The following is a 27893-nucleotide window of genomic DNA, read 5'->3' as shown; positions in this document are numbered from 1 at the left end:
TCCAGGAATCAATAAACAAAGAAAATGGCTGAGGAGTAGCCACTGGGGCCTGGAAACAAGCCTACATTACACTTACAAAAATTTGATTTTCTGCAGAAAAAATATTTTGACTCCTACATTTTTTGGACTTCATTAGAAAGATCTGAAATAGATGACACCAAGCTGTTTGCCTAAAATAATGTCCCAAGCCTGAATTGGCATGGATATTTCCTGAGATTAAAATAGAAACTTGTTTTGCTAACAGAAAACAACTTGGAAATCAAAGAGTCGTTTAAGTTGAAACCATTATTTTTCCTTTTCTTGCATAAAACTCCTGTTTTTATACACACTAAGAAATCAGGATAGTGAGATCACTCTGCCACAGAACTTTCCATTGAAGATTTGAAGTTTCAGAAACCTCAAAAAGAAAATAAAGATAGAAAAAAGTTTGTCATGAAACAAACTCATTCAACAAACAGTTACGAGCACCTACTACATGCCAGGCACTGTTCTAGGACTAGCAAAGAAACCTTCCCTTGAAGAGTTTGCATTCTAGCAGAAGGAAGACATACAAACAAGAGACAAATTGTATAGGACATTAGAGGATGAGTGGTATGGAGAAAAGACAAAGGAGACCAAATCCTGGAGCATCCCAAGGGATCTGGTTTGCAACTTTATTATTTTTAAAAATATTATGTATTTATTCATAAGAGACACTGAGACCTAGGCAGAAGGAAACCCAAGTTCCTTCCCTCCAGGGAGCCAGATGCGGGTGCGGGACTCATCCCTGGATCACACCCTGAGCTGAAGACAGCTGCTCAATCACTGAGCCACCCAGGCGGCCCCGGTTTGCAACTTTAAATTCGGGTGGTCATGGTTGGAGTCCTCAGAGAGGTGACATCTGAGCAAAGTCTGAACAAGTGAGAATGTGAACCTCGCAGGTATCTGGGTCCAGGCACACTTATCAGCCAGTCAGTGGCGCAGAGACAGGGGCATGGCCTGAGTGTGTGAGAAAGGCAAGGAGGTCCTGGGCTAGGGGAAGAGAGAGAATAGTTTAGGTCTGAGATGTATGAGAAAGGGTCCATTTCCGCATCGGGGAGTCTTTGGGGCAGGGTTTGAGAAGAGGGGTGACTCAATGGGTATATGTTTTAACATGCATTTTAGGATGATCTTGGTGTGTTTTTATTCGAGCAGTCTTAATACAGTATGTTTTACTCTGCAACAATAGAACAGTCATTTAAAATGGTTTCTAGGGACACCTGGGTGGCCCAAGCAGTTGAACGTCTGCCTTCAGCCCAGGTCCTGATCCTGGAGACCCGGGATGGAGTCCCTGCCTCGGGCTCCCTGCGTGGAGCCTGCTTCTCCCTCTGCCTGTGTCTCTGCCTCTCTCTCTCTCTGTGTGTGTGTGTGTGTCTTTCATGAATAAATAAATAAATAAAATCTTTAAAAATAAAATAAAATAAAATAAAATGGTTTCTAAAGGAAACCAAGCCCAGACTCCACAGATTGCTAAGTAGTAACAGCCCGCCCCGGCTGGCCTGCACGTGCCCCCGGAGGGGCAGGCATTCCTATGCTGCTCAAGTGCTCGAAGTTGCGCTGGCAGAGACAGACACAGTCTGCACGTTTCTTCTGCAAAACTCCGCTGGAGAGCCAAACGTTTCTTTCGGTGGTTACAAAATAAAAAAAAAAAAAAAAATCTGCCTTTGCCAACTCTGCGGGAGAAGCCAACTCTCGGAGCTCGCTCGCCTTTGCTAATTTGTCCAAGTCGCGCAGTCGTGCTGCGGTTTCACCCAAGGCGGACGCTGCTCAGCTCCAGCCCCAGGAGCGTCTCCCGGCCCGGGCTTCTCCGCCCCCCGGGGCAGCTCCGGCCGCCGCTGCCGTCACCACCTGTTCGGGCGGAACCCGCGGGGCGCGCACCTACGCCCCGGGCCCCCTCCCTCCGCGGCCGCCCCTTTCCTGCCGAGCGCCCTCAGCCGGGCCGGGCTCGCAGCCGCGCTCCAGCCCCGCGCCCGCCCCGCTCGGCCGGCCCTCGGCGCTCCGGCCCGAGCTCTCCGCCGAGGAGCGCCCCCAGCCCGGCCCCGGGCGGCCCGGCGCACGCGCGCCCCTCCCCGCGGGCGGCGCGGCTCCCCCCGCGGCACCTCCCCTCGAGGGGAGGGCGCCAGAGGGGCCCCCGGCGCCGCGCCGCAGACCTGCTCGGGCCGCGCGCTCGCCTTCGACAGCGGCTGCGGGCGCGGCGGGGAGCGCGGCGGGGAGCGCGGCGGGGAGCGGGCGCCCGGCATGGGTCTCCTCCTGGCGCTGCTGCTCGGCTCCTCGCTCTACCTGCAGGCGGCCGCCGAGTTCGACGTGAGGTGAGCTGGGCCGCGGGGCCCCTCCCCGCCGGCCTGCGCGTCCGTCGAACCGCGCTCGCGAGCAGGGGCCCCCGGGGCTGCGGAGGGGGCGCCCCGACCCCGCCGCGAGGCCCCGAGCCCACCGCGGCTCCCGGCTCGGAGGACCGGGCGGGGGTGATGCGCCGAGGTGATGCGCAGGGGCTCGGGCGGTGGCTCGGACGGCGCCTCGGGCGGGGAGGCTCCCGGGGGGCCGGGCCGGACCGCAGCCCGGGAGCCGTCGGGGCGTCCACACAAAGGGCGGCGGCGAGGAAGCCCCGGCGCCCCGCGAGGACCGGGACCGGGACGGGGTCGGGGACGGGGCCGCGCGGCGTGTGTCTGTGAGTGTGGGCGCGCGCGCGGGGCCCCCGAGACCTCGGGCGGGGCGAGCCGGGCCGCCGCGTGCCCCGACAGGTCCCGGCACCCCCGCCCGCCGCCGCCGCCGCCGCCGCCGCCGCCGCCACTCAGCCGCTCCTCCCCGCGGCGCGCCGCGCTCCTGCTCCGGGATGCGCTCGGGCGCGCGGTGCCAGACCAGGCCCGCCGCGAGCTGCTGCTCCCGCCGATTTTCTTTTTTTTTTTTTTTTTTTAAGAATGTATTTATTTATTAGAGACCCAGAGAAAGAGAAAGAGGGGCAGAGGGAGAAGCAGGCTCCATGCAGGGAGCCCGACGCGGGAGCCGATCCCGGGACCCCAGGATCTCGCCCCGGGCTGAAGGCGGCGCTCAACCGCTGCGCCACGGGGGAGATTCTAAGCCGGGTCTCGTCGCTCTCGGTCTTCCTCTTCCCCAGAGACGCCCCCACCCCGGCCCCCGGCCCCCGGCCCCCGGCCCCCGGCCCGCCCGGACCCGGCCGAGCGTCCCCCTGCGCGGCCCCCAAGACAGCCGCACCTGTTTTACTTGTAATCTTGGAACAAATCAATTCCACGATTGATGGGCTCTCTTGTACCTGGAGGGGAACGACAGCCCAGGGGAACCAGAGGAGCGCTGGTGGGAGGAAATAGAAAGTTCGGGGTGATTTTGTACTTCGGGCTTGGGGGGGGAGGGTGGCAGAAGGGCAGATAAGAAACTGGGAATTGAAAAGATCAGGAGCGTTTTTAAGAAAATGTGGGTAGCGGCCAGAGGCGATTTTATTTTATTAGAGCAGTTCTTTGCTCACATTCGGGTACGTTGTACATTTCTGGCACGCACATTTGCAATAGGAAATACATCACATGAGGATGCGGAAGATTTTTAAGGTGGCTTTGATTTTAAAACAGCCAGTTAAAAGTTTGAGCCTCCCGGGTAAAAAAAACTCAGGTGTGAATCTGAACAAAGAAACGGTTTTACCAAAGAAGGTGCAAAGTGGAATCTGGTCGATAAATTGGCATCCTGAAATTGAATACTTTTAGTCCTTATTTACATTAGATGACACGAATTGTTGATGCAGAGAAGTTTCAAACCACAAGCACAACTTGAGATTTAGCCACACTGTAAACTGTTCTCGGTTTTATTTAGACTTCTTTTTTCTAATACTTTTATTTCTTCTGGGAACATTTTTTTGCCAAAGAGTCCTATCTGGAAAAGAGGTCTGTTTCATTTGATTTTGAGGAAGCTCCCATCTTTCTGCCCCTTCCCACATCTGCCTCTTTCCAAGGCAGAAACATAAGGCAGAGTTTTTTTCTTTCCGCTTTGACATGTCATAGTATTTAATACTTTTCAGTTTATGATAAATCAGTCAAAACTGGTTTTCCCCCAAGTAACAGGTGTGGGTCTTTGAGGAATCTGTTTTATTTCAAGCTTCAGAAACCACCCTGTGAGTGTCAGCCTTGAGAATTCTTAGTTTTAGCTGTTGCTATTTCCATTTAAGAAAGGATCTTCCCTTCCCTTTCCCCCTACTCCTGTGTGTAGTGTGTGTGTGTGTGTGTGTGTGTGACTCTCTGAAACTTGGAATTAGATCACAGAACTATTTTCCTGAAGGTGTTTTATCCTTAAATTTCTGCAAGCATGAAGGAATGCAAAGAAAATTGTTGGGTGTGATTTAATTTTTTAAAAATAATAACGGGAAAATATATTTAACTTCAAAAATGTCTTTATTTATTTTGAATCTTTTTGTTTGGTAGGTGGCCCAGGCAAATAGTGTCATCAATTGGCCTATGTCGTTATGGTGGGAGGATTGACTGCTGCTGGGGCTGGGCCCGCCGGTCCTGGGGACAGTGTCAGCGTGAGTATCATCCCTGGGGACTTCAGCTCCCTAGGAGGTTCGGCGTTCCACCATCATTCATGGCTTGACTCTGCACACCAGTGGGCTCATAACTAAGCGAGGCTTGGTGGTGTGGTTCTGACATAGTTTTCTATGATTCCTTATTCTGCCTTTTTTCAACGTGAGTCACTTGTAGTAAGGTACCAGCTTTGTTATGCAGAGAGCCACCTATGATGCTTATTGTAGCATTTGTCCCCACTATCTCCAGCTCCTGTTTTCTCATCAGGCTTTTTCTTTTCTGTGTTCCAGACTCTAAGATGAGGGTAAGATAATGAGTCTAGACTGTATTTACACTAAACACACTCTGAACCTTATAGCACTAATAAAATCCTTAACATACCTGTTGTGGAAAGTCGCCTATTTGTAAACCTTTTTTTTTTTTTTTTGAAGTGAGATTGTATTGACTGGTCTAAATGGACCACCCACCATAATCAAATAACTCCTCTGAAGAAAAGATCGCTTTTCAGTTCTAGAAATAATCAACCTCGTGTAATCAGCACCAAATCAGAACACTGATTTTTACCTTTTCCATGGATATTTTAACGGTAGAAATTAGAGCCGCATGATGGAACTTTGAGAAATTTGTTCCTCGCCTCTTTATCTGGACCTCAAAAGTGTATTCCACGTCCCCTGCAAAAAGATCCGCAAATGATCAAGTGAATTTCTGGGGGCATTGTGCTATGTTGGGGTGTCTGGTGAGATGATAGGAACAAAGTTGGGTTCCTTACATGCCAATGTTTTCTTGCTCATGAGGAAGGGGCTTAGAGGAATAGAGAAGTGAAATGAAGAAGGCTGGAGCTGGACAGGGTGGAGCCTGCCTTAGATACGGGCTGACAGTGGGAGCAGTTGGGTGGATTTAAGTTCAGGAAAGCTAGGAGTTCCCACAGCTGTTTTCATCTTTGAGAATTATCTGCATGATATATGCCCTTAACTTTGCAGAGGAGGGAAAGTAATAGTCACAGGTTGACATCCCTGGTTGGAGATGGAAAGGGTGAAAGGACTAATGCTTGTCTGTTACCTGCAAGCCACTGGGCCAGACTTTGTATGGTTGGGCCGTCGCATCTTTTTGTAAGGGGAGAAGATGGTAACTGCAGTTTCCAGTAAACAGAAGAACTAGGCAAAGCTGCTTTGCCTTACTGGTTACTTGTTTTTAAGGGAAGATGGTCGAAAAGAAGAATGATACCTGGCCCAATAGTCTTCTGGCAGTTATATCGCAGCGTCAGACGTATTTGCACAGCTGGAGGCCGCAGGTGTGGAATCTGAAGAGCAATCAGACTTTGATAGTTGGAGGGTGAAGACAGGACCCTTCTCTTGGCCCAACACACACACACCATTCCAAAAAAAAGAGGATAGTTTCTTTACAGAGGAATGGAGATAATTTCCTCCTTTGCTGTCTTAATGGGCAGGACACTCCCAGAATGCACGTTGAAGTGCTTTGGGGTGCGCACAGCACCCAAGCCCTACCTGGGACAGAACTGTTCTGGCACAGTGCCCCGGGCACAGTGGAACACACCTTCTCCAGAGGCAGAGGGTGGAGGAGGATATATGCACGCTGCCAGATGTGCTGAAAGAATTCCAAGGAGAAAACTCCTCTGTCTCTGAGAGGTTCATCAACTGTGGAGTTCCCCAGAAAGAACCTCTCAGAGCTGTTCTTTTTACATGCCATTAAATTTTCTCCGGTATACACCAGCTTGGTGATTATAAATGTGAACGAGTGTAAAAGACCTTGCAGAGTTACAGTGACATTACTGAATTTAAGCATCCAAGTAAGTTCCTAGCAAAGTAGCTCTCCCAGCAGATACGAGACACCATTTTATTGTTTTTTTGTACTTTCATCTTGCTGCTAACAGAATGTAAAGTGGAGAAGTATAGCATTTGATAGTATTTTCCTTTTTCTTTCTTTGTATTCCTTGAGAATCTGAGGAAGCTGTAAGAATGACAAGTCAGTTATTGGAATGGTAATGTTATGAAAACATATAAGATGATCTTGTACAAATCACAGTTTATGTTAACTTAGATTTGGTGAAAGTTTGAGAGGCAACATAATGGAGAGGCACATGGACTCTAGCTAGACCACCTGGGTTTAAATTTCATTTCCACCTCTTATTAGCTGTGTGATCTTGAGCAAGTCATTCAGCTTCCATGTGCTTTTTTCCCCCTCATCTCTAAAATGGATATAAATAGTACAATACCTCATAAGACCGTGAATGAGGTGTAAATGAGTTATTCGTAAAGCACTTAATACAGTTCCTGGCAGAGTAAATACTATTATGTGTTTGATGGAAGTAAAGAAATATAAGGGGGGCAAAAAAGAAATATAAGGGAATACTGCTTTTGAAATAGTGTAATGGGATGGGACATACCCAGGCTATCAGATTTTTTGTTTTCTAGGCATGATAAATGTAGTTTTGCATTTTGCTGCCCAAAATAAAAACAATGGTTCTAATGTTCTCCATATCACAATAAAATAAAATGCCTTTAAAAAGAGCCAGGTGGATCTTTACCATTAATGTTGTAGATGGCAAAGTTGTAAAAATGATCAAAGATGGATGTTTCCTTGTGTGTGTTTTGTTTTTTCATAATCTCAGATGGTCCAAATGTCTCTTGTCAGCTCAGAGGTCACCTGTCTTTGTTTTGCTATAAACAGGTAGAGGAATGTAGGGGTGAGAGGTCAGGTCAAAATGAGAACAACGTGAAAGAGAGGCTTGCTGGGACCCAAAGAGAACTGATTAATTTTTAAAGGAAGCTTTTATGAAATTGAAACTTTTGTCAAGGAAAAATGCCCTGCTATTCATTAACACTTAGAGCTGGCAATGGACTACCTATAAAAATTCCAAAGAGCTTCTGGGAAATTTAATGTGAAAATTGTTTTTGCCTTTCTGATAAAAGGCAGATAATTTCAGAGTTCTTACCCATGAAGAGCATCCTCTTTTCCTTCGCAAAAGTCCCCTGCTTCTTGTTTTTCTGAATGATTCGCTTAAGAATTTTCCTTCCAATTAGCACAGCAAAGCAAAAGGAAACTATTCCCACCTAGACACAGAACCTCCCAATGTATTCCTTAGAAGATGTGTAAGTGGGGGAGGCCATGCCCTCATCATATTTTTTACCATACCTCGTGGCCCAGTGCAGTGACCCTTTGGCGTTTAATCCATTTGGTTGACCATACGTGAGACCTTTTGACTCTCTTCCTGTGAGTCAAATAGATACGTTTATGTAGAACATTCTGTGTTTCATGTTCACTTGCTACTCCCCTTTACATGGTCTTGTCTGGAGAGGCCAGTTTAGTCTGCAGGGACCTAGTATTGCTCAGCCTCCGCTCCTGGTCACAGTGTCTTACCACAAAGCCACTTTCAGCTGGGCTTATCTTTCCCTCAGGGACGGAGGAAGGAAGGATGCTACCCAGACAGGCCTAGGAGCGCTCTTCTGCTTCCTGCCCATGCCACCTGACATTCTATCCCAACGTTCCTGCCCAGCTGCAGAAAGCAAGACCTACTCCAGAAACAGGCAGCTTGTGTTTTCATAGTTATTTTAGAGGTCATCCCCTTGCTTTTTTTTCTATCCTTTGATTCTTTGTTTTATATTCTTTTTTAAAGTTTTTATTTAGATTCCCATTAATTAACATACAATATAATATTAGTTCCAGGTGTACAGTATGGTGCTTCAACACTTAGGTACATCACCTGGTGCTCATCACTAGTGTCCTTAATCCCCATCACCTGTTTAACCTATTCCCCCCCACCTCCATTCTTGATCCATAAACGGATCTCTCCATATTGAGAATTCAGAACTTGATTTTCTGATTGTCTGGGGCTTTATCTTTAAATGTGGCTCTTTATGGTAAAGTGAAATTTTCTGAATCACAGCACCTTAATTACTCTGATTGTCACAAAATACTTGTTTCTTATTCTGTAATTATTCTGTTCCTTCACTTTTCCATCATATTAATGGTACATTTCACTTTAATGATTTTAACAATTTCTCCTACCAAGTGGAGGTCTCTGTAAAAAAGAATTATCAGGATTTGTGTATTTTATTAAAAAAAATGAGTAGGCTGTGTGGAACCAGCTCTTAACTGAAAGCATTAGATAGTTTGGGACCTGTGAGTGTCACTGACTTTTATACCTGGTTAGCTATTTAAAGAGCTTCCTTGATGTAGAAAGAGTATAGAGGATCTAAATATTATATGTCTGTATGGTTGTTTTTCTATTTACTTACAGATTTGGCTATATATGTGGCTATGACAGTAGTGTTTCCATTGAAAGCACTTTTTAGAGGTGTGAAGAAAAATTCAAAATACAACAAGTTCCAGGTTTCAACAAAGCTATTTAGTTTCTGAGTTCTTTGGCTGTCACTGAGCAATTTGTGGTTTCTGAAGGAAATTATGTGAATTAGAGTGGTTTTGTATCATTTTTCCTTAAAACCAGGCAAATGCAGATGTTCTGATATATTTTTCTGAAAATTTTGGAAAGACGTAAAACCTAGAGTTTGACTTTGCTTTATTAGTTCTAAACCTCATTTCCTCCTCCCTGAAGTTAAAGGCTACAACTGTACGATTGTCATGGAAAGTGAGACTTTTAAATTCTTATCAGCATTAAATAAATGTATAGGTTAGTGCAACAGAGGAATGGAGAAATGTATTCTGAAACTATCTTGGAGTTGCTAAATAATTTTGCTGGATAATATATATTACTGGCTCAGGATTGTGGACCCTTGAAAATTGAAGAGCAAATTCTTAAATTTCTGTATTTCAAATGAAAAGGTTATTAGTTTAAGTAGAGATTTTGATTTTGTAAACAAAACATTTAAATTTCATGTTTCACTCATTACTTTTATCTGGGTTTAGAAACTTAATCTTCAACATGGAACATAACTTACTAAATTTTGCTCCCTATACTGGTTTCTTGTCCCTAGTCACAAAATTATGTAGTTTACACCTTTCTTTGATTATTTAGATTTTGAACACTTGTCTTTATTTTTTAAGTTTTTAAAAAAGATTTTATTTATTCATTAATGAGAGACACAGAGGGAGGCAGAGACATAGGCAGAGGGAGAAGCAGGCTCCCACAGAGTCTGATGGGAGACTCCATTCCAGACCTGGGATCATGATGTGAGCAAAAGGCAAATGCTCAACCCCTGAGCCACTCAGGTGCCCCAAACACTTGTGTTTAAAATTATCAAGAATAAATGAGAAATACTGGAATTGGCTTTGAAGACCACATATAGTGTTCCCCCACAGAAAAGTTATTCCTAGTAAATGCCTTCCTGTTTTTAGCCAACAGCAATGGTGATCTCCATTTAATGTGCATTAGCATTTTATAATTAAACCTTCTTTATACTCATTGTCACACCTACCCCAAGAACACCTGGGAGTCTCAGGTGGGCTTTTCGGCCCAGAGCCATGTTGAAGGTGGCCCTCAGATTTTGGGGCCACCTTGATGGAGCTGAGCCCACTTCACTGTCTTAATGTTGTTAGCTTCCTTCTCTGTTTTGGGGGGTTGGAATGCAGATTCTGGTTCTGTTTTTTTTTTGTTTGTTTTTGGTAAGAATAAAAGCAAAGCAGTAGACAATCCCATAACTACTTTTAGCACTAATCCTGCATCTCCAAGTCCTCAGGAAGTGTAGTTTTTGATTAAGACTCTTCAACTACTGGGACTCCTGGGTGGCTCAGCAGTTGAGTGTCTGCCTTGGGCTCAGGGTGTGATCCTGGGGTCCTGAGATCAAGTCCCACATTGGCTCCCTGCAGGGAGCCTGCTTCTCCCTCTGCCTATGTCTCTGCTTCTCTCTCTCTCTCTCTTATGAATAAATAAAAACATTAAAAAAAAGATTCTTCAACTACCACTTTCCGTGAAAAGGTTATTTAAGAACACTGTGTACTTTGGGTAACTTCAAGTGGTCTTGGAATGCAGATTCCAAACTAAAATCAGTATCTGAAGAAGTTTGACCTTTTCAAACAGGTAGTGTTTGAGGATATGTAGTCTTGAAAGTTAAGTTTCACAGAAAGTACTTGGTTCTTTATTCTTTTCTCCCCTTAGAACTGATCTTCATATAATAGTTTTAAGATTTACTGATTTTCTATAATCCCCTCATAAAGTTAATCTGGGAAGGTTTTAACCTTTATGGATTAGAAATGTTAGTACTTCCCAAGCTGGGAGGTCAGGTCACTTAAAGGGAAACGCTCTAGTCACTGCAAGGTCAGCTGCTATATAGACCTTCAGATACTGGCTGCAGGGATGTGCTGCTGCAGAGTGCACCTGCCTGTACACACTGGTCCCATGGAGGCACTTCTGGCCCAGAGACAGCTCTGTTTTTCTATCTGAAAACTTTCAAATAAGCTTTGAAAAACAGTATGTTTTTCCTCCCTTACTCCCTGTTAGAGCAAGTGTAATAGCATTTTTGAAGGGTACTTTTTATCTGTAGAATTCATGTTATATGCATTTTGAGTCTATTGAATTCAACTGCATGCTTTTAAGTGATAGTCCAGTGATGTTGAGTGATTCCATGCAGCATCCCCCAGTGAGTAATGGAAGATATTCATCACGGGGGTTGGGTCTTCATGTGGGAGATGAAAGGGAATGAGAGGAGGGTTCTGATGGCCTAATCCTCATTACTCCCACCTCCTTCCCACCGCACAGATATTTTCACCCCTTCCCCAACAATTTGATGCAGGTTTAAAATTTTTTCCCATCAATCTTTTTAAAATATTTACTTTGTAAGAGAAAATGCATTTATTCAAATAATCCTCCTCAGAGCAATGAATATTATCAGCTTTCTGTGTACCTTTCAGGAAGATTTTACATACTAATGGGCAAATTTCTAGGTCTTCTCTACCCCCATCTCTTTTATACAAATGAAAGGCATAGTGTATACATTGTTCTGTACCTTACTTCTTTTCTTTAACAATGTATCTTGGAAAGCTTTATTATCAGTACATGAAGAGCCTGCTTACTTTTTCTTATGGATTTGTAGTATTCCATTGCATGGCTATACTGTAATTTATTAATTAGCTTCTTATTGATGGGCATTTTTGTTATAGTATTCCATTGCATGGCTATACTATAATTTATTAATTAACTTCTTACTGATGGACATTTATGTTCATTATGATCCTTTACTAATACAAACAATTCTAAAATAACCTGGAAAATCTAGTATTTCTGCAAGATAACTTTTTATGTGTGGTCAAATGGCTAATACGTTTGTAGTTTTGATCAAATGGCGAATGGTTTTTTACTTGGTAGTAAGTAGTAATGGAAAATACTGGATTGCAGTGCTGATGTCAAGGTCTGCCAATTCCACACCCAGATCTGAACTGTTGCTTAATTCTAGGATACTCTGATCCCTACTCTTCCCCCACAACCCCTTCTGGTAGGTCAATGGACCTTTGACCCACTTTTTCATCTGTTTCCTCTTGGACCAGAGGTAACTGGCTGATATTAGGAGGATGGAATGCGGTTTGTCCATTTGCCAGGATTTCTGCCAGGCATCCTGCCTATTATCAGTTGTGTATTTTTTATGGATGTAAGGTCGTTTTTACTTGTAAGAAAGATTTACTCATTGTCTAGGAGTTGCTTAATTCATTGATCTTTTATTTATAGGTCAGTCATAATTTTTATCACTATGTATAGAGGATTTTCTTTTTTATTATTAGGATTATGTAGAATTTTGATTTCTGAATAAAGTTTTTTGGGAGACATGTCATGATAAAAAGATTTTCAGAAAATACTAAAATATTGTGTCAAAATACTTTTAAAAAGTGACTTTAAAACCGTAGAGGGCATAACTTTTCCATTATTCTAATCTTTGTCTTAACTGTATATTAAAATCATTTCATTTAAAACAAATAAGTGGATGCCTAAATGAAAAATTGAAAGACTTGAAGAGCGAGAGAAGGTAGTGAAGGTAAGTCTAACTTCCCTGTTTTCATGACACCTAGTTCCAATCCCCAGGAACTGTTTCCTATTGATCTTTGCAGAGATTTGTAAGCATTTTGCAAAATCATTCTTGTTTATAAATTGATAGCATAAAATAAGAACTACTCTGTATCTTCCTTTTTCATATATTACATTTTGGAAACCAGTCCTTATTAGTTTATGTAAACTTGACTCATTCTTTTAAGTGGCTGTATAGTATATCATTATGTGGATATACCTAACTTAAAAATCCCTGTTTATGCACATTTAGGTGATTTTCAATATTTTGGTTTTATGAAATGTGCCACAGTCAAATATCTTTGAATATTTATCATCACTGTTAAATACATTTAGATATGGGAGAGTTAGGGACATCTTATATTTATGTAAGTACAGTAATGGAAGAACTCTTTATTTTTATAAATTATCTTCTATAAAATATATAACTTAAAGGAGTTTAAATCATAGATATTACATAGTGGAAACCTCCTATTCAGCCACTTTTTATTTTTGATTCCTTAGAAGAGAAGTTTAAAAGATAAATAGAATTGGTTTCTTCATTTCTATGTTTGTGGTCTACCTTGTTTGGTGTTTGGGGAAGTATATGAAGTGACTTCTAGGAATGCATGCAATAAAATAGGAAAACAGAAATAACCAGGGCTGGGGGAGAAAAAAAAGGGTAGAATAAAAGGGAAGATGTCGGGAGGAGAGTTCTTAACATGTAGATATATGTAAAGCGTAGGATCTTAAACGTGCCTTATAATTTGGGTGTTAGCTTCTGGTAGCTGAAGGAAAAAGAAAAGTGTTATTGCTCATATAATTCATGATATTTGTTAGGGGAAACAAGACCAGTTATTTAGGGGAAATTATGGCTTTTCCCTCATGTAGTTCTAGAAGAAGACTTTCATGTGGTCCTTCTCAGAGTGGGGGTGAATGATAGAGTGGAAGGGGCCACACAGAGCAACATTTCTGTCATGAAGCCGGTGGTGGTTTTACAAAGCTATCTCATAGAAGATGCTCTGAACTAAGATCAAGCCCCTACTCTAAAAGTGCAGTTCATGGAAAGTTTAAGAAGCATTTTCTACATACTTAGCTTTCTAATATCTCGGCTCAATCCAGCCCAGAATAGCTGTGATTCATGAACTCTCTAGGGCTTTATGGAAAATTACAGGTTGGAAAAGACAGTTTTAAGTTAGATCTCTAACAACATTTTGAAGTTTGCTGTATTATTAAAGTCTAATCCATACCCTCCCTCTTCCCTCCCTCCCTCCCTCCCTTCTTTCCTGTGTATTTTAAAGATCAGTAAACAGTTGGTAGAGTTGGTATCCAGAGACATTGTGAATGGAGTGTAGATAGATATCTCCTATGATCCAGTATAAAGAAGTTCTGCATATAAATCAGTGGGAAAATTTTTATATCAATTTTATATGAATTACTTTTGTAGTCATTGGATATCAGTATAAAAGCTTATCACCATTTTGCTATGGTTTTATTCATTTCTAAGCAAATTATGGCTTGGGATAAGAGATGAGACACAAGCTTTGCTTCTAGGCATCACTTACCCTTCTCGAGCTGTTACATGAAATAGGGCCAGTGAACGCAGGAAAGACAAACTCCTTGACCAGTGCTCATTTCTCCAAAGATAGAGATCTGCAAAGGAGCTCAAATGACCCTTATTGTTATCCCAGTTCCCCTGGGTCTCATGAAGGGCTGCTTTAAGCCACTTATACCTGAACAGACTCAAAGCAGAGTCTGTGGTAAGTACTCTTCATGTTCCTAAACAGACTCAGTTTTAACTCCTTTTCACTGGGGTGTGAGGAACCACTGATTGTCCTGCAGTCCTGAAGCCCCAGGGGCAATGGAACCTAAAACCCTGATACACTCTATATTCAGAGAATCTCTCTCAAAGAAAGATAGCTCAGTGTGTGTCTTGAGAGGGCACCAGTCCACTAAGTACTGCACTTCCTTGGGAGAAGCAGACAGAGAAAGGGGTTTTGAATACCTTTCCTCAGAGATTAGTACCAACCAAGAATCTAACCTGTCCAAGAATGGTTACCCTCTGTCAATCAACCTAGGAGGGAGTTAAAGAATTTATATTGCTAGAGCCAAGCAATATTTTTTTTCATGGGAACAAATAAATGATCAGTTCTCAAAGAACATAGAATGCAGCCAAAGTAATTTGGCTTGAGAAATTTCGAAGTGATATCAGTTACTACAACGGAAGAAAAATACTAGTAGCATAGCCCTAATGTGATTGACAGTGCATCCTTGGGAACCTGCCAGGGCAAATTAGTTTCAAAATGTACAACCATTTCCTAAAAATTGATTTGTTACAAAGTATAGAGTTCAGTTAAATAATGTCAAATTAAAGAAATTTTCCATTTTAATGCCCTAAAGCTTTTCAGTTTTCTAATTTCATCACTTAATTAATAGTAGTGCATAATTAAAGAGATAATTGTGGTCATAATAGAATTTCTAATAAAATTACTAATAAAGCCAGCATAAAGAAATACATTAAAGCCTAGATAGGATAAAGTTCTGTTATATGTGGTAAAATAGTGACATATCTATGTGTTCACTCCATGTTCTTTCATAGATTCTCTCAACAATTGTAGTTTTCCCTTAGTCTAAGTGAACTTGTTATTTTTATTATGGAAGGGAAAAGATATGAATAGACAAAATAGTTTCTTAGCTTTAGGATATAGTATTTGATTTTGGAGGAAACAAAACATTTTTTTCTAGTTATACTTTATTAGAAACCCTCATTTTCTGCCATACATTTAACTAAAGACTGGAGAGACATCCTTGGTATGTACCAGATGTCAGGGGAGAGCCAGTTTGAGACTAAAGATTTGCCATCAGTTATTTGCATGTGGATAATCTAGAGTCACTTAAATTCTAAAACTGAACATTTCATTTGTAGATTAATGATGTAAATTCTGTAGATTAATGATGTAAATCCTCCGGAACTGACATGTTTTCCTATTATAACATCATCAGATCATAAGGTTAGGGTTGCCTTTCATAGATATTAGTGATTTATGGTGAAATTTTACAAAATATGTCATCATGGTTTAAATTTGTACTAATGTACGCAAAGGAAGAAACAATTTGGAATTTCCAAATTTATTCTTCTTTGACAAAAGCATTGCTGCTTTTCAAAAATCTTTTACCTTATTTTCATCCATTAGGGTTCTCAAACTCAATTTCTAGGAGAGATCTCTAAATGGTCAAAGGTATATGTTGCAACATTTACAGAAACTAATTCCACAGATAGACTACCCAAATATAAGCTTCCTGCCACCCAAAATATTTTTCTAAAGCCTTTGATACCTTCTGTTTTATTTCAGGGTTAAAATATGTAGGTACTCAGTAATTACCTGCCAAATGTTCACATGCCAGAAAACAGCAAATAGAAAAACACAAATGGCAGCTCAGACTTAGCTGTATTTTTTTTTAACATTCATGTATATTTAGAGTTGATTTTATATCATTATACACTTACTGTGGTAATAGTTTCTTTCTACTGGATAAATTATTTCATGTTCATATGATTACATAAATATTTCATGGTGTTTCACATAGATAATGGTGGTTTCAAAGTCCTTTGTCTCTTGGATTGAGTTTTGTTTTTATTTTTGGATTGAGTTTTAAAATCATTGATGAATTAAAAGATTCATCATATCTTGGTATCTATATATGGCCACGAATAGGTATTCTCTTATATAGTTTCGTTTCCCAACTATGGCAGAGTTGTGCTTTTTTTTTTAAAACTATTGGAGAGATTAGGGAAAAACTATAAAGAAATGATTTGTAGATATGTTAAATGTTCTGTTCTCTAATCTGATGAATTCTGTAGCTTGAATACATACTTATAAGTAGTGATTTGAAAGTTGGGATCATCCAAATTACTTAAGATGCTATTCATGGGATATGTTGTCCTGAATGTTGGTGTCTTAAATGTCCGGTGTTGGATAGTTGTCTATGAACAGAGATTGCCAGGCTAATATGAACTTTTTTGACAGTGAGAAGTACAGTGTAAAATTTAAGATTGGAGTGTGGGAAATTTTTAGTTACTTTTTCTAGCTACAGATGAGAGTTGAGCGATAGAAGGACAGTGTCAGGTAGGACTTTTCCCTTTCATGCATGTACCTGACATTTGTCACTTGTGAAAATGTGCATATGTCATGCTGTGCTCTTTTCTTAAGAGGCTGTGTGACTCCTATCAGGGCCATGTGGCAATTTTATCTGTCTCCTTAGTCTGGGACATTTCATTATTTCCTTCTCAAAGGTTATACTTGGTCTAACATTTGGGCAGTTTATAATTAAATTTACAGTAAATTGTATACTAGAAGATAGGCATACCTTTGGATAATAGCTGGGCCCAGTTCCTTAAGATTTTCTTATCCCTCATTTTTTTAAATTTCAAAAACCCAGGATTGACTTCAAATCTGTAAGCCTGTATTTTGCAGGCTAGAAAGACTAACTGATCTCCAAATAGTTCAGTTTCTATAGATTATATTAGTCACAATTTCATAAAATCATCAGAATGCTTATTATTTTTAACCATGCTGATGTCACTGATAACCCTCAGCAAAGTGCATAGTATCAGCATTCAGATGAACTGAGGCAGTGATTCTTGGGCAAGTCTCAGAACAGAGTTCTAGACTCCTAAACTATGAGTGGCTTTGCTTCAATATTGCATGTATGTACTACTATGGCTGTTTTACAGTGGCTGTGAGAAACAGATTATCAGGATAAGATGGGACAGATTTTTTCTATATTACCTGCTACTAATGAATCCTATTTTAATGATTCTCACAGCGGGGTTTATACCACAAAAAATACATGTAGGGCATTTATTTTTGGCAGCTTTCACAAAAATTGTGGTGATGGTTGCCTGTGAAAATTTCCTTATGCATCAATAGAGAATAGGCCCCAGAAACTTCCTGGAAATAATCTATTCTGGGTTTAACATTACTTGGATTTAAAATGCAGTTTTGTATAGTTTTAAATGCAAATTTAAAAATAGAAGACTCGGGCTAAAATTTCATGCTAGAAATCTTATTAAATGGATATACATATTGATACCATAAAATATACTAAATCTATGTGTGTCAAGGCTGATTTATATTAAGTAGGAGAAATGTGACCCAACTTTAAGATATTATAAGACAAAAATAAACTATACAGAACTGTTTGGCTGCTTAGTACTAATATAACTCATTAGAAAATAATGATGTTTGCTATTCTTTATTATTTACCTTTACTTAAAATCATTTAATATATTTTTCTTGATAAATTAGATTATTAAAAATTGGCAATTAAAGAGTCTTAAAGAAACGGTATCCTTTTATATATTTCCCTTTTAATACATTACCATAACCTTAAGCAATTTTCCTTATTATGTGATCCAGAATGTAATTTGCAATTTATGCTTTGATTTATTTTCAGCTTTTTGCTAAGATTGTACCTGATATATTTCATTATTCTATTTTAAGAAATGTGTCAACATCAAGATATGGTGAGTTCTTTTAAAGTAACAACATCAGCAACAATAAATACAAAATGCTAATTGTTATGAACTTAACCAACGTGAAAAACATTTCTACCAAGTAGATAATGATGTGTGTATATATATCAATATGTATGCCTTTAAAAATACAGAACAATCATTCTGGATCAATAGTTAAATTATTACTTTAACTGAATCAATTTGGTCTTGGAATATTTCTCTTCTGCTATTACCCCAGAGAAGGCTCCATTCACCTAATCTTAATTTATGCAAGTATAAAAAGTAAAAGTGAATATTTTATGCTTTAAAGAGGGAAGGTAGTAATTCACAAGAAGTAATAAATCATCTCTTCCCTTACCTCTAGGACATCTAGGGTGGTCAAGCCCTAACCATTATTAGTATTGTTTCAAGTTTCTTCCATTTACTTTCGTTAAACTGGGTTATTTATGTATCTTCAAGTGAAATGGCTGAGCTTTCACGGTAATTCTTGTTGCTATTGACAACCAAAGCAGCCATGCAAGAAGAAAATGCTGTGGAAGGAAAGAAAAAACAAACCTTAATATTTCCTCCCCAGAGTTGGAGAGAAAAGGGGATACAAAGTATGTAAGAAACAGGTAAGTAAAGATCTACCAATTAAAAAACTACCAGCCTTCATTACTAATTGATCAAAAGTTTTAATTTTTTTCAGATATTTTGTCCAACACTCATTTAAATAAAAGGATACTGTCTCTTGGAACCAAAATTAATATTCTGAAAATGAAAAATTGGATTGGAAGGTACAGTGCCACAAGAGGTCTGAAATACTCTAATTTAGAATTTGGACTATGAAAGAATAGCACAACTTCAATTATTGGTTAATATTTTTGTTACAAAATGTTTTTGAATGACAAAATGGTGACTAAAATATTACTATTTTAAACATGTCCTAGATTTTTTTTTTGTTTCAGAAAAGCACTGAGCGTTGAATATGTGTAAGTCTCCGGGAATGTAACAAGTTGCTAAATACCCAAGTCCAGCCTCCTTACAGAGAAAAGATCTGGAATTTCTTTTTTTGGACATTTGTTTTGCAGCTTTCTACGTCTTAAGGCAGAGAATAGCCAGGATAAGGTGCCAGCTCAAAGGTTAGATGAACATATTTCTTGAAATAATTTTGGCTAACCTATGTCTTGAAAGGCATAACTTCTAAATAATAACTTTACAAAGCTATCAATAAAACTTAATATTAGTTGTGTTTTTGAGTTGCCTATTTCGGGGAAAACTATATTTTTTAGAGATCTGCTTATTCTGTTCATAATTATGTCAGTTAATTTTATTTCAGTTATTACATTAAACTTTTCCCTTTCAGTTTATAATTCCTTTCTCCTGTCTTATGAACCTAATAAATTGATCTCCATTCTAACCTAAAGGACAGTTTATATTTTTAATACTTAAAGAAGGAAATTTTTAAAAAGTCCACCAAATGAAATTACTAACACCAGCCTATCATTAACCTGAGGGAATTGTATCTCATATTCACTAATTCTCCATGGAAAAATTCAGGTAAGAAATATTTTTATTTGTATGAAATATACAAAATGTTATAATAGGATCTATGAGTATTTCTGTTATATTGTTTTTGTACTTAAAAGGTTCCTTGTGTGCAATATTTTTGGAAGTGAATAGTGTCACTTAACAAATCACCCTTTTGACACTTTAGTGGAAAATTTTGGAGAAAGATTTGAAATTCTATTTAATGAAATTGGGGCCAAGAAGACAATGTACTTTGATAGGTGAAAGATATTATCACATGTCATAGAAGATGTTTTTAAGAGAAGAAAGGATTTTAACAAAAACATTTGGGGAAAAATTTTGATAGTACTAGAAATAAAAGTTAAGGAATTTCCTTGTTCAGGAAGACTTTAAAAAAATCAGAGTGTATGTCTTAGAATTAATAAGAGCAGTAGGAATAACTAGCAGAGCTTGGCTGAGGTTAAGGAGGCAGTGCCAAAGAAAGTACACTTGACTCTTGAACAATAGAGTTTTGAACTGCATGGGTACACTTATGCATGGATTTCTAAAATATAGAGTAAAGTACCATAAATATATATTTTTCTTCCTTATTTTCTTAATAACATTTTCTTAACCTTGCTTCATTGTGTAAATGTAGTATATAATACATACAGAATAAAATATGTGTTAATCCACCGTTTATGTTATTGGTAGGGCTTCCAGTCAACAATAGGTTATTAGTAGTTAAGTTTTGGGGGGAGTCAAAAATTATACATAGATTTTTGACTGCACAGGGATTGACACCCCTAACCCACATGTTGTTCAGGGGTCAACTGTAGAATGTGGGCTTTGTCATCAAGAGATCTAGGATTAGGACTTAGTCCTGTGACTTACCAACTGTAAGATACTACATGTTTTGTTTAACTTTTCCTGAGCCACAGTTTCATAATCTTTAGCCCTACTTTGCAAAATTATTGCTGGCCATGAGTAACTCATGCAGAACAGTTCTTGATAAATGTTTGCTATTAGTGTGAGGGTCAAGGGTTCCCCGGGTGGCTCAGCGGTTTAGCGCCACCTTCGGCCCAGGGCGTGATCCTGGAGTCCCGGGATCGAGTCCCACATCGGGCTCCCTGAAGGGAGCCTGCTTCTCCCTCTGCCTGTGTCTCTGCCTCTCTCTCTGTCTCTCATGAATAAATAAATAAATAAATAGTGTGGGGCCAATATATAGACTACATAGAGAGAATAATATATAACAATAAATAGAATACTTTGAACACCCTCTTATTTGATTGGGGTCCATCCAATCCACAGTATAGCATGTTTTTTAATAATTTGTTTATACACCATCTTTTTTCCCCCAAAAGATTTATTTATTTTAGAAAGAGAGCATAGGGGTGGGGTAGGAGGAGCAGAGGGGGAGAGAGAGAATCTCAAGCAGACTCTGCACTGAACGTGGAGCCCGACTCAGAGCTCAATCCCAAGGCCCTGACATCATTACCTGAGCCGAAGTCAAGAGTTGGACACCTACCCCACTGTACCACCCAGGCACCCCTATATGCCCATCTTTTGAAAGTAATCAATTGGAAGTAAAAGATTCCTTGCATTATTCATTTCTAAAATAAAACTTTCATTGAATAGCTGTGTTTCTGAACCATTCCTTTTCTACTTCTCTAATAATATCTATTTTGCAAACCTCAGAGTGGAGTATGGTTTTGGTTAGCTAACCAAAGGAAAAGGAACCAGAGGGAACTAGAATTGAATTATAGAATTCACATTTAGAGTTACTATGATTTGACAAACATTTGAGAGCTTACTAGAAGCAAGGAGCTAAGTTAGGTGCTGGGAGAGGTACAAAGATTAGTAAAACACAGACTCTTGTTTGTGAGGAGCTCATTGGGCAAGATGATTGTCTCTTATTCCTTCCAGGACTCTAAAGTAGGAAAGAGGGAGAAAGAGTTGAGGTTGTTCAGAGGAAGAGACACTTCTTACTGGAGAGGATCAAGGAAGATTTTATGGAATTGGTGGTATTCAGTTGATTTTATTCATCAAACAGATACATATTGAGTGCTATCTGTACTGCTTGATAACCCTGCAGTACAGATAACCACATGCAGATATCATCCCAATAAGATGAAGCTCTGGGCATCCATGTTATTCACTGTCAGTATTGAAGGCCCACATATTAGGACAACACTGGGTGGAGGTGTGTTTTGATCTAGGATACTGTAAAAGCCTATCTTGGGTGCAGGATCCCAGCCCAGGAGTAATGGAATGGTGGCCCAACTAAATCCTGAGGGATTAGGAAGTCAAGTGAAGGGTACCCTGGCCAGACAGAAAAATGCATTGAAACTTTAGAAGCCAGAGCGAGGGGGCACACTCTGGGAAATGTAAGCACCTTTCTCTGGCATTGGGGTATATGTTTGAAGGGCATCAGATAAGAATTTCAGTGGGTGAAGTAGCAAAGGGCTGACTCATGGAAGGCCTTTGAGGTCACCTTTAATTAGCCTTTGTCCCAAAGTTACAGAGGAACATTGTCATGATGCTAAAAAGGAAATTACATAATTGAATTGATATTTCAGAGGTTGGAAGCTGTGCTAATAGGTCAGATCTAGCAAACAGGTGACTTTCATTTCGCTCACAGAGTATTTTCACATTGCCTGAAATAGTTGACAGTATTTCGCAGGAAACATGGATATCAGACTTTGTTGAAAAATCAGTAGTCCTGCATTGCTGCAAGGAATTGGTAGGCTGGAGTTGCTTAGCAGCTGTCCCGTTTGGAAGAAGCATGTACTCCATTTTGCCTTGGGGCTCACCCCTTCAAGGCAAATGCCTGGGACCTGTAGGCATTTGATGATGTGGGGCTAATTTCTGAATGTTTTCCTGATTGACAATTTAGAGAATAGCTTTTTGAGGCTTGGGATTCCAGGACATTACAATAAACCTGGGGAGAGATCAGGCTTTATCTTTAGTGGTGGTGAGAACATAGAGAAGGATAGATACTTTTAAAAGATAGATACTTTTTTTTTTTTTTCAAAAAAGGAAGGAGAGGGGATCCCAGGGTGGCTCTGCAGTTTAGCACCTGCCTTCGGCCCAGGGCGTGATCCTGGAGTCTTGGGATCGAGTCCCATGTCATGCTCTCTGCATGGGGCCTGCTTCTCCCTCTGCCCATGTCTCTGCCTCTCTTTCTGTGTCTCTCATGAGTAAATAAATAAAATCTTTAAAAATAAATAAATAAATAAATAAATAAATAAATAAATAAATAAATAAATAATTTTTTTTTTTAAAAGGAGGGAGAAGCATGCAGCATTAAGACGGTGGGGCGCCCCTTTGTAGACGGCCACCACTGGTGTGGCAGCTGCTGCCACTGTGAACTATGTTTTTGAGAAATGTCCTGCACCTTTCTGAACAATAGCTGCTTTTTTTGGCAAAATATAGCTAAGAGCCCTACCTCGTTGGGTTTTTATAAGGATAAAATGAGAAAATGCTCACAGAGCATTTGTCTCAGTGATCAGCTCGATGTTAATTCAGTAAAATGGTGGCTTGTGGTGTTGATGATGGTTGTGGGAAATGAGGAAGATGGAATCAGGGATGATGCCCAAGTTTCTGGTGTGTTATGCAGAGACCTAGAAAACATTGAAGAAAGTACAAATGGTGAGTTCCACATTGGACGTGGTATATTTGACGGGCTTGTGAGACTTTGCAGTGGAGGATGTGGGTGGATTAAGGGTCTGGAGCCCGGGCGAGATCTGAGCAGAGCCCAGGCTGTGATTCATTTGATAATCTCTCCACCACTGTCCTATGAAAAGCTTATTTCCCCTCTGCCCACTTCTTCAGTCAGCATCGATAATCATTGCTCTCTGCCCATAGAGGATCAACTTTAAATGGCATACGAAGAATGTAGGAAAGGTAAAATAATGTGTGACATGTCGGCTGAAATGTTACCTACTCGTTTTAAGTTTTTGAAAATAAATCCTTTCCAGGTTACCATTTTGGCTGGGAGAAAACCACCCTGCACAATTGTTTTCCCCTTTCAGTTGGGTTTTTCTGTGTGATACCACTGTGACTATTAATTCTAAGCAAATATTCAACTAAAAGTGAATCATTGTTAGGAATAAATGACCACACTTATTTTTGAAGTTTGTGTTCTTTCTTAACTGAACGTACTGAAAACAAGCCCTGCCTCAAGTCTTGGCTTAGATGCTGCCTTCCCTTCTCTGCCTTCCTTCCTGTAGCGGGGAAGGTCTGCATTCAGTTGTAGGATCTGCATGGAGCCTATCTCGCACTGTCCTACACTGCGGTTATTTGTGGATCTGTCTTTTGTTCTGCCAATTTGTTAGTTCCATGAAGCTGGTGACTGTGTTTTATGCATCTTTATGTCCAGTGCAGTAGCTTCCAATGTTCCTTGTCCAGTTAAGCTCAGCTCGGGACACTCTTGAAGATGTAAGGACCAGGCATTTCTGTATATAGGGAAAAAAAAGATGAACAGGATGTAATGTCAATAACCTGATGTGGCTTTCAGGGAGGACAATTGGGAAAATGAATATATTTAATTTGCCTATCTTAGGACCTGTTTTTGTATTTTGTGGATCTTAAGTCTTGATTAAGGTTACAAAAAGAAACCAGTTTACATTCTTGGAAACACATTATCATCTGATGTGGCATCTGCTGCATTGCATTGATTGCCCATTGATTGTTTGCAGTGATGGATAGACTTCTGATGCTCTGAGTACAAGACCTTCCAGGCTGACACTGCCTTCATTATGAAGGACTGTTTTCTGCCCTTTGGGCCTTGTGCCATCACTTAATTAGCCAATCTTTTATTAATGGTCATCTTGGTTGTTGCTAAATTTCTGTTTAAGCTTCTTCATAGCTAAATTTAGAACAATTAATGAATTAATGTTTTCCTAAAAAAAAAAAAAAAGCAGGAGGCCAAACTGATACATGCCTTATATCCTGTAAGTCTGTGCATAGTCACAAAAGTAATTCCATTCTTTTTAATAGTAAATATATGGCTCAACTCATTATGTATTAGTGACTTTGATTGCTAAAAGAAGTGAGAATAGTTATATTAAACTTTTCTTGCCTTTTGTGATGATCACTCAATAAACCTCAAAATTATAGTTGAAACAACAATTCTAACAAAAACAGACACTTTAATGTGCTTCATTGTATTCTGAAGAATTCTTACATTACAAAATCAAATGTCTTGTAAATTTCTTTTTGCTCCTTTCCAAAACCTTTTCTCTTTTAAACTATGTAATTGATCATTACCTCTTCTGTATCCTTTACATGCATCTGTTATGAAGACATCTTTACTTCTTTCTCTCCTTACTAGACTTGCCCTCTTGAGGATGCGGAATTGGCATCTTACTGATCTGTATTTCCTCAGTTCTTAATACAGTGTCTTACGCACTGGAGCTTTTCCTCTTTGCCATCCTTATCATTCTCATTATAGCTAGCATTTTATTGGGCTCTTACTATGAGATGGGTACTATCCTAACCACTTTATTTGGTTTTTTTCTCGGTGACTCTCCCAACAACCCTGTGGATAAGTTCTATATGCACCATGTAGGTTTATTGTTTTTTTAGTAAAAAATGGGAATTCTGGCTACTTTCTCTGGTCCAACCTATGATATGCATTTTAGAGCAGAGAAGCTAGGTAATCTACATAGGTCATATGTTTCCTAAGAAGTAGAGCTGGGACGCCACAGGTCCAACTCTAGCACCTGCATTCTTAAACCCTTCTCAAGAATGTACTGATCATTGAACAATGGTTCAGAAATTAAGTAATAATATTTGTCAAGATGTGCATATTATTCTACTGGTATATATATAAATTTTTCCCATTTATGTATTTGAAAATTTTCAAATCCACAGAAAAATTGAAAGTATAGGAACAACAAACACCTGTGTACTCTTCATCTTCTACAACTGTTAACATATTGTGTATTTTTTTCCTCTCTCTCTTTGACCGAATCATTTGAAAGTAACTTAGAGACATAATGGCACTTGATGCCTAAATATTTCAGCATGCATCTCCTGAGAACAGGATCATTTACCTATCAACCACAATATAATTATACTTAAGAAATTTAACACAGGGCAGCCCAGGTGGCTCAGTGGTTTAGCACCACCTTCAGCCCAGGGCATGATCCTGGAGACTTGGGATCGAGTCCCAGGTCAGGCTCCCTGCATGGAGCCTGCTTCTCCCTCTGCCTGTGTCTCTGCCTCTGTGTGTGTGTGTGTGTTTCTCATGAATGAATGAATAAATAAAATATTTGAAAAAAAAAAGAAATTTAACACAGATATAATAATATCATGTAAGAAACAGTTTATATTTAGATTTCCCCAATTATTCCAGTAATGGTTTTTATGAATTTTTTTCTTTTGCATCCAGAGCCAGTCAGGGATCACTTAGTACATCTAGTTGGCATCCCTTTTTGGTCTCCTTTGATTTAGAACAATTCTGCCATTTTCATTTTCATTTTCTTTTCTTTCTTTCTTTTTTTTTTTTTTTTTTTTTGCTTCTTGTCAATGACATCTTTAAAAAAGTCTACATCAATTGCTTGGTAGAATGTTCCACAGTCGATTCAAGTTAACCCTCTTTTTGCAAGAATATTACATAGGTGATCATATATTACATATATCCCATTGCACATAATGTAGTTCTGTTTTTGGTGATGCTAACTTTGATCACTTGATTAAGGTTCTGTCCTTCAGATTTTTCCATTGAAAGGCACCTTCTTTTTATAATTAGTAAGCTGTCGGATAATACACTGAAACTGTTTGTTCTGTTTCCCAACAAACTTCTAACCAGTGAAAGTTTTGGCATCTGTGGATAATTTTTGCTCAAATTAGTTGTTTCAGTCGTGATTATAAATTTGCGTTTTTCAAATTCAGTCATTCCTTCTACATGTTAGCCGGCATTCTTCTGTAAAGAGGAGCTCTATCTTCTTTTGTAGAATCACTTTGGACTTAGGATTCTTTTGTTACTTAACTGTTGTTATCAATTACTGTCCTTATTTTTCTTGGTGCTCAAATTATCTCATATTTGGTTAGTGGGAACATCCCCAGGCAAAGTCCTATGTCCTTTTCACATGTTTCCATCATTCTTTGAATATGTCTCTGCTTTTTGTCACAGCAAAATATTCCAGCTTACCTAACTCAGCCCTGATTCTTTTAATTGTGGAATGGTATTTAGAAGCAAAGATCTGGGGACTAGGTGTGCTGGTTGCTGCTGTTAACCTACTTAAAAAACAAAACCGACTTCACACTTCCAAATAAACAGTAACAATTTCTTACATGTTCATAAAGTTTCATTTGGCATTAATCTAAATTCCACCCTTATGTCACATTAGAAACATCAAAATTGCAAGTAACCTCAAAATGATGGTATCCTTTAGAAGAAATTTTTTTTTTAAGATTTTATTTATTTATTCATGAGGGGGGTGGGGGGCAGAGACAGGCAGGGAGAAGCAGGCTCCATGCAGGGAGCCCAACACCGGACTCGATCCCGGGACTCTAGGATCATGCCCTGGGCCAAAGGCAGGGGCTAAACTGCTGAGCTGCCCAGGGATCCCCTAGAAGATTTTTTAAGTGGAAAGGGATAGTGCTTAATTATGTTAAACAAGTTGGTTTGTGATACAAAGGTGCAGATTCAGGCACTTATTTTCTTTGACCTACTTCAAGAATTAAAAGTTAAATAGTGAGTGATGAAAGGAGTGATTACTAAATATCCCCGAATTATTTGTTCCCAAAGACAAAAATAAAGTTATTGTTAGGTCTTGGAAGATGACATTATATAGACCAGAAACCCTTGGTTATTTTAACTTCATGCGCTAAATGATCACTTGATTGATTGACTTAATATTTGGTTATAGTTCATGATTAAGGTCTAAAAAATAATATTGGATAAAACGTGAGAGAGAAAAAAATTATAGATGGAGCAGTACTTCAGAAGAGAAAGTAGTTATACACTTCATCAGTGATTCAGACTCTGGAATCTGTCACAGAACAAGCAGTGAAGTGAAGATTACTTTATGTCTGAATATTCTGGCAAATATACTTTAATTTTAAAGTTATAGATTGTATTCTTAACTTGCAGCTTTTCTTTCCCAAAAATACAACTTAAATACCTTTACACCTGTAATCACTTTGGCCTTCTCTGCCCCTCTCATCCTTTCCTGCTTGAGGTTTTTCCTCTCCTCTCACTTCCAAAACACCTCAAAATCCTAGGTTTTTTGGCCTTTTAACACAAGAAGAACTGGTGGATTAACCATGAAGCTAGGATAATAATTTTTTTCTGAAATTGAGCAAGTCACTTTCTGTACTTTCACTTCTGTGCTGCTAACCTGAGGATAATGTCTTTTTCCTGCCTTGTGTGGATATTGTGAGAATGAAT

The 27893-nt window shown here is 39.6% G+C and overlaps 1 protein-coding gene across 4 annotated transcripts in view; it reads left to right on the top strand.

Moving 5' to 3' along the window:
* Window positions 1-2188: 2188 nt before the first annotated feature.
* NPNT (nephronectin) overlaps window positions 2189-27893 on the top strand; it is a 75873-nt gene continuing 50168 nt past the window's right edge. For 2 of the 4 annotated variants that reach the window (XM_038581978.1, XM_038581976.1), the window contains exons 1-3: window positions 2189-2327; window positions 4440-4540; window positions 19075-19125. In XM_038581978.1, coding sequence (XP_038437906.1) covers window positions 2257-2327; window positions 4440-4540; window positions 19075-19125 — 223 coding nt within the window. In that variant the 5' untranslated portion in view covers window positions 2189-2256. The remainder of the gene's footprint in view (window positions 2328-4439; window positions 4541-19074; window positions 19126-27893) is intronic. The other 2 variants (XM_038581979.1, XM_038581977.1) reach the window with 1 other exon arrangement.

This window comes from Canis lupus, chromosome 32 (genome assembly GCF_011100685.1).
Source record: "Canis lupus familiaris isolate Mischka breed German Shepherd chromosome 32, alternate assembly UU_Cfam_GSD_1.0, whole genome shotgun sequence".
Taxonomy (NCBI): domain Eukaryota; kingdom Metazoa; phylum Chordata; class Mammalia; order Carnivora; family Canidae; genus Canis; species Canis lupus.
This window is presented reverse-complemented; position numbering and strand designations above follow the sequence as displayed.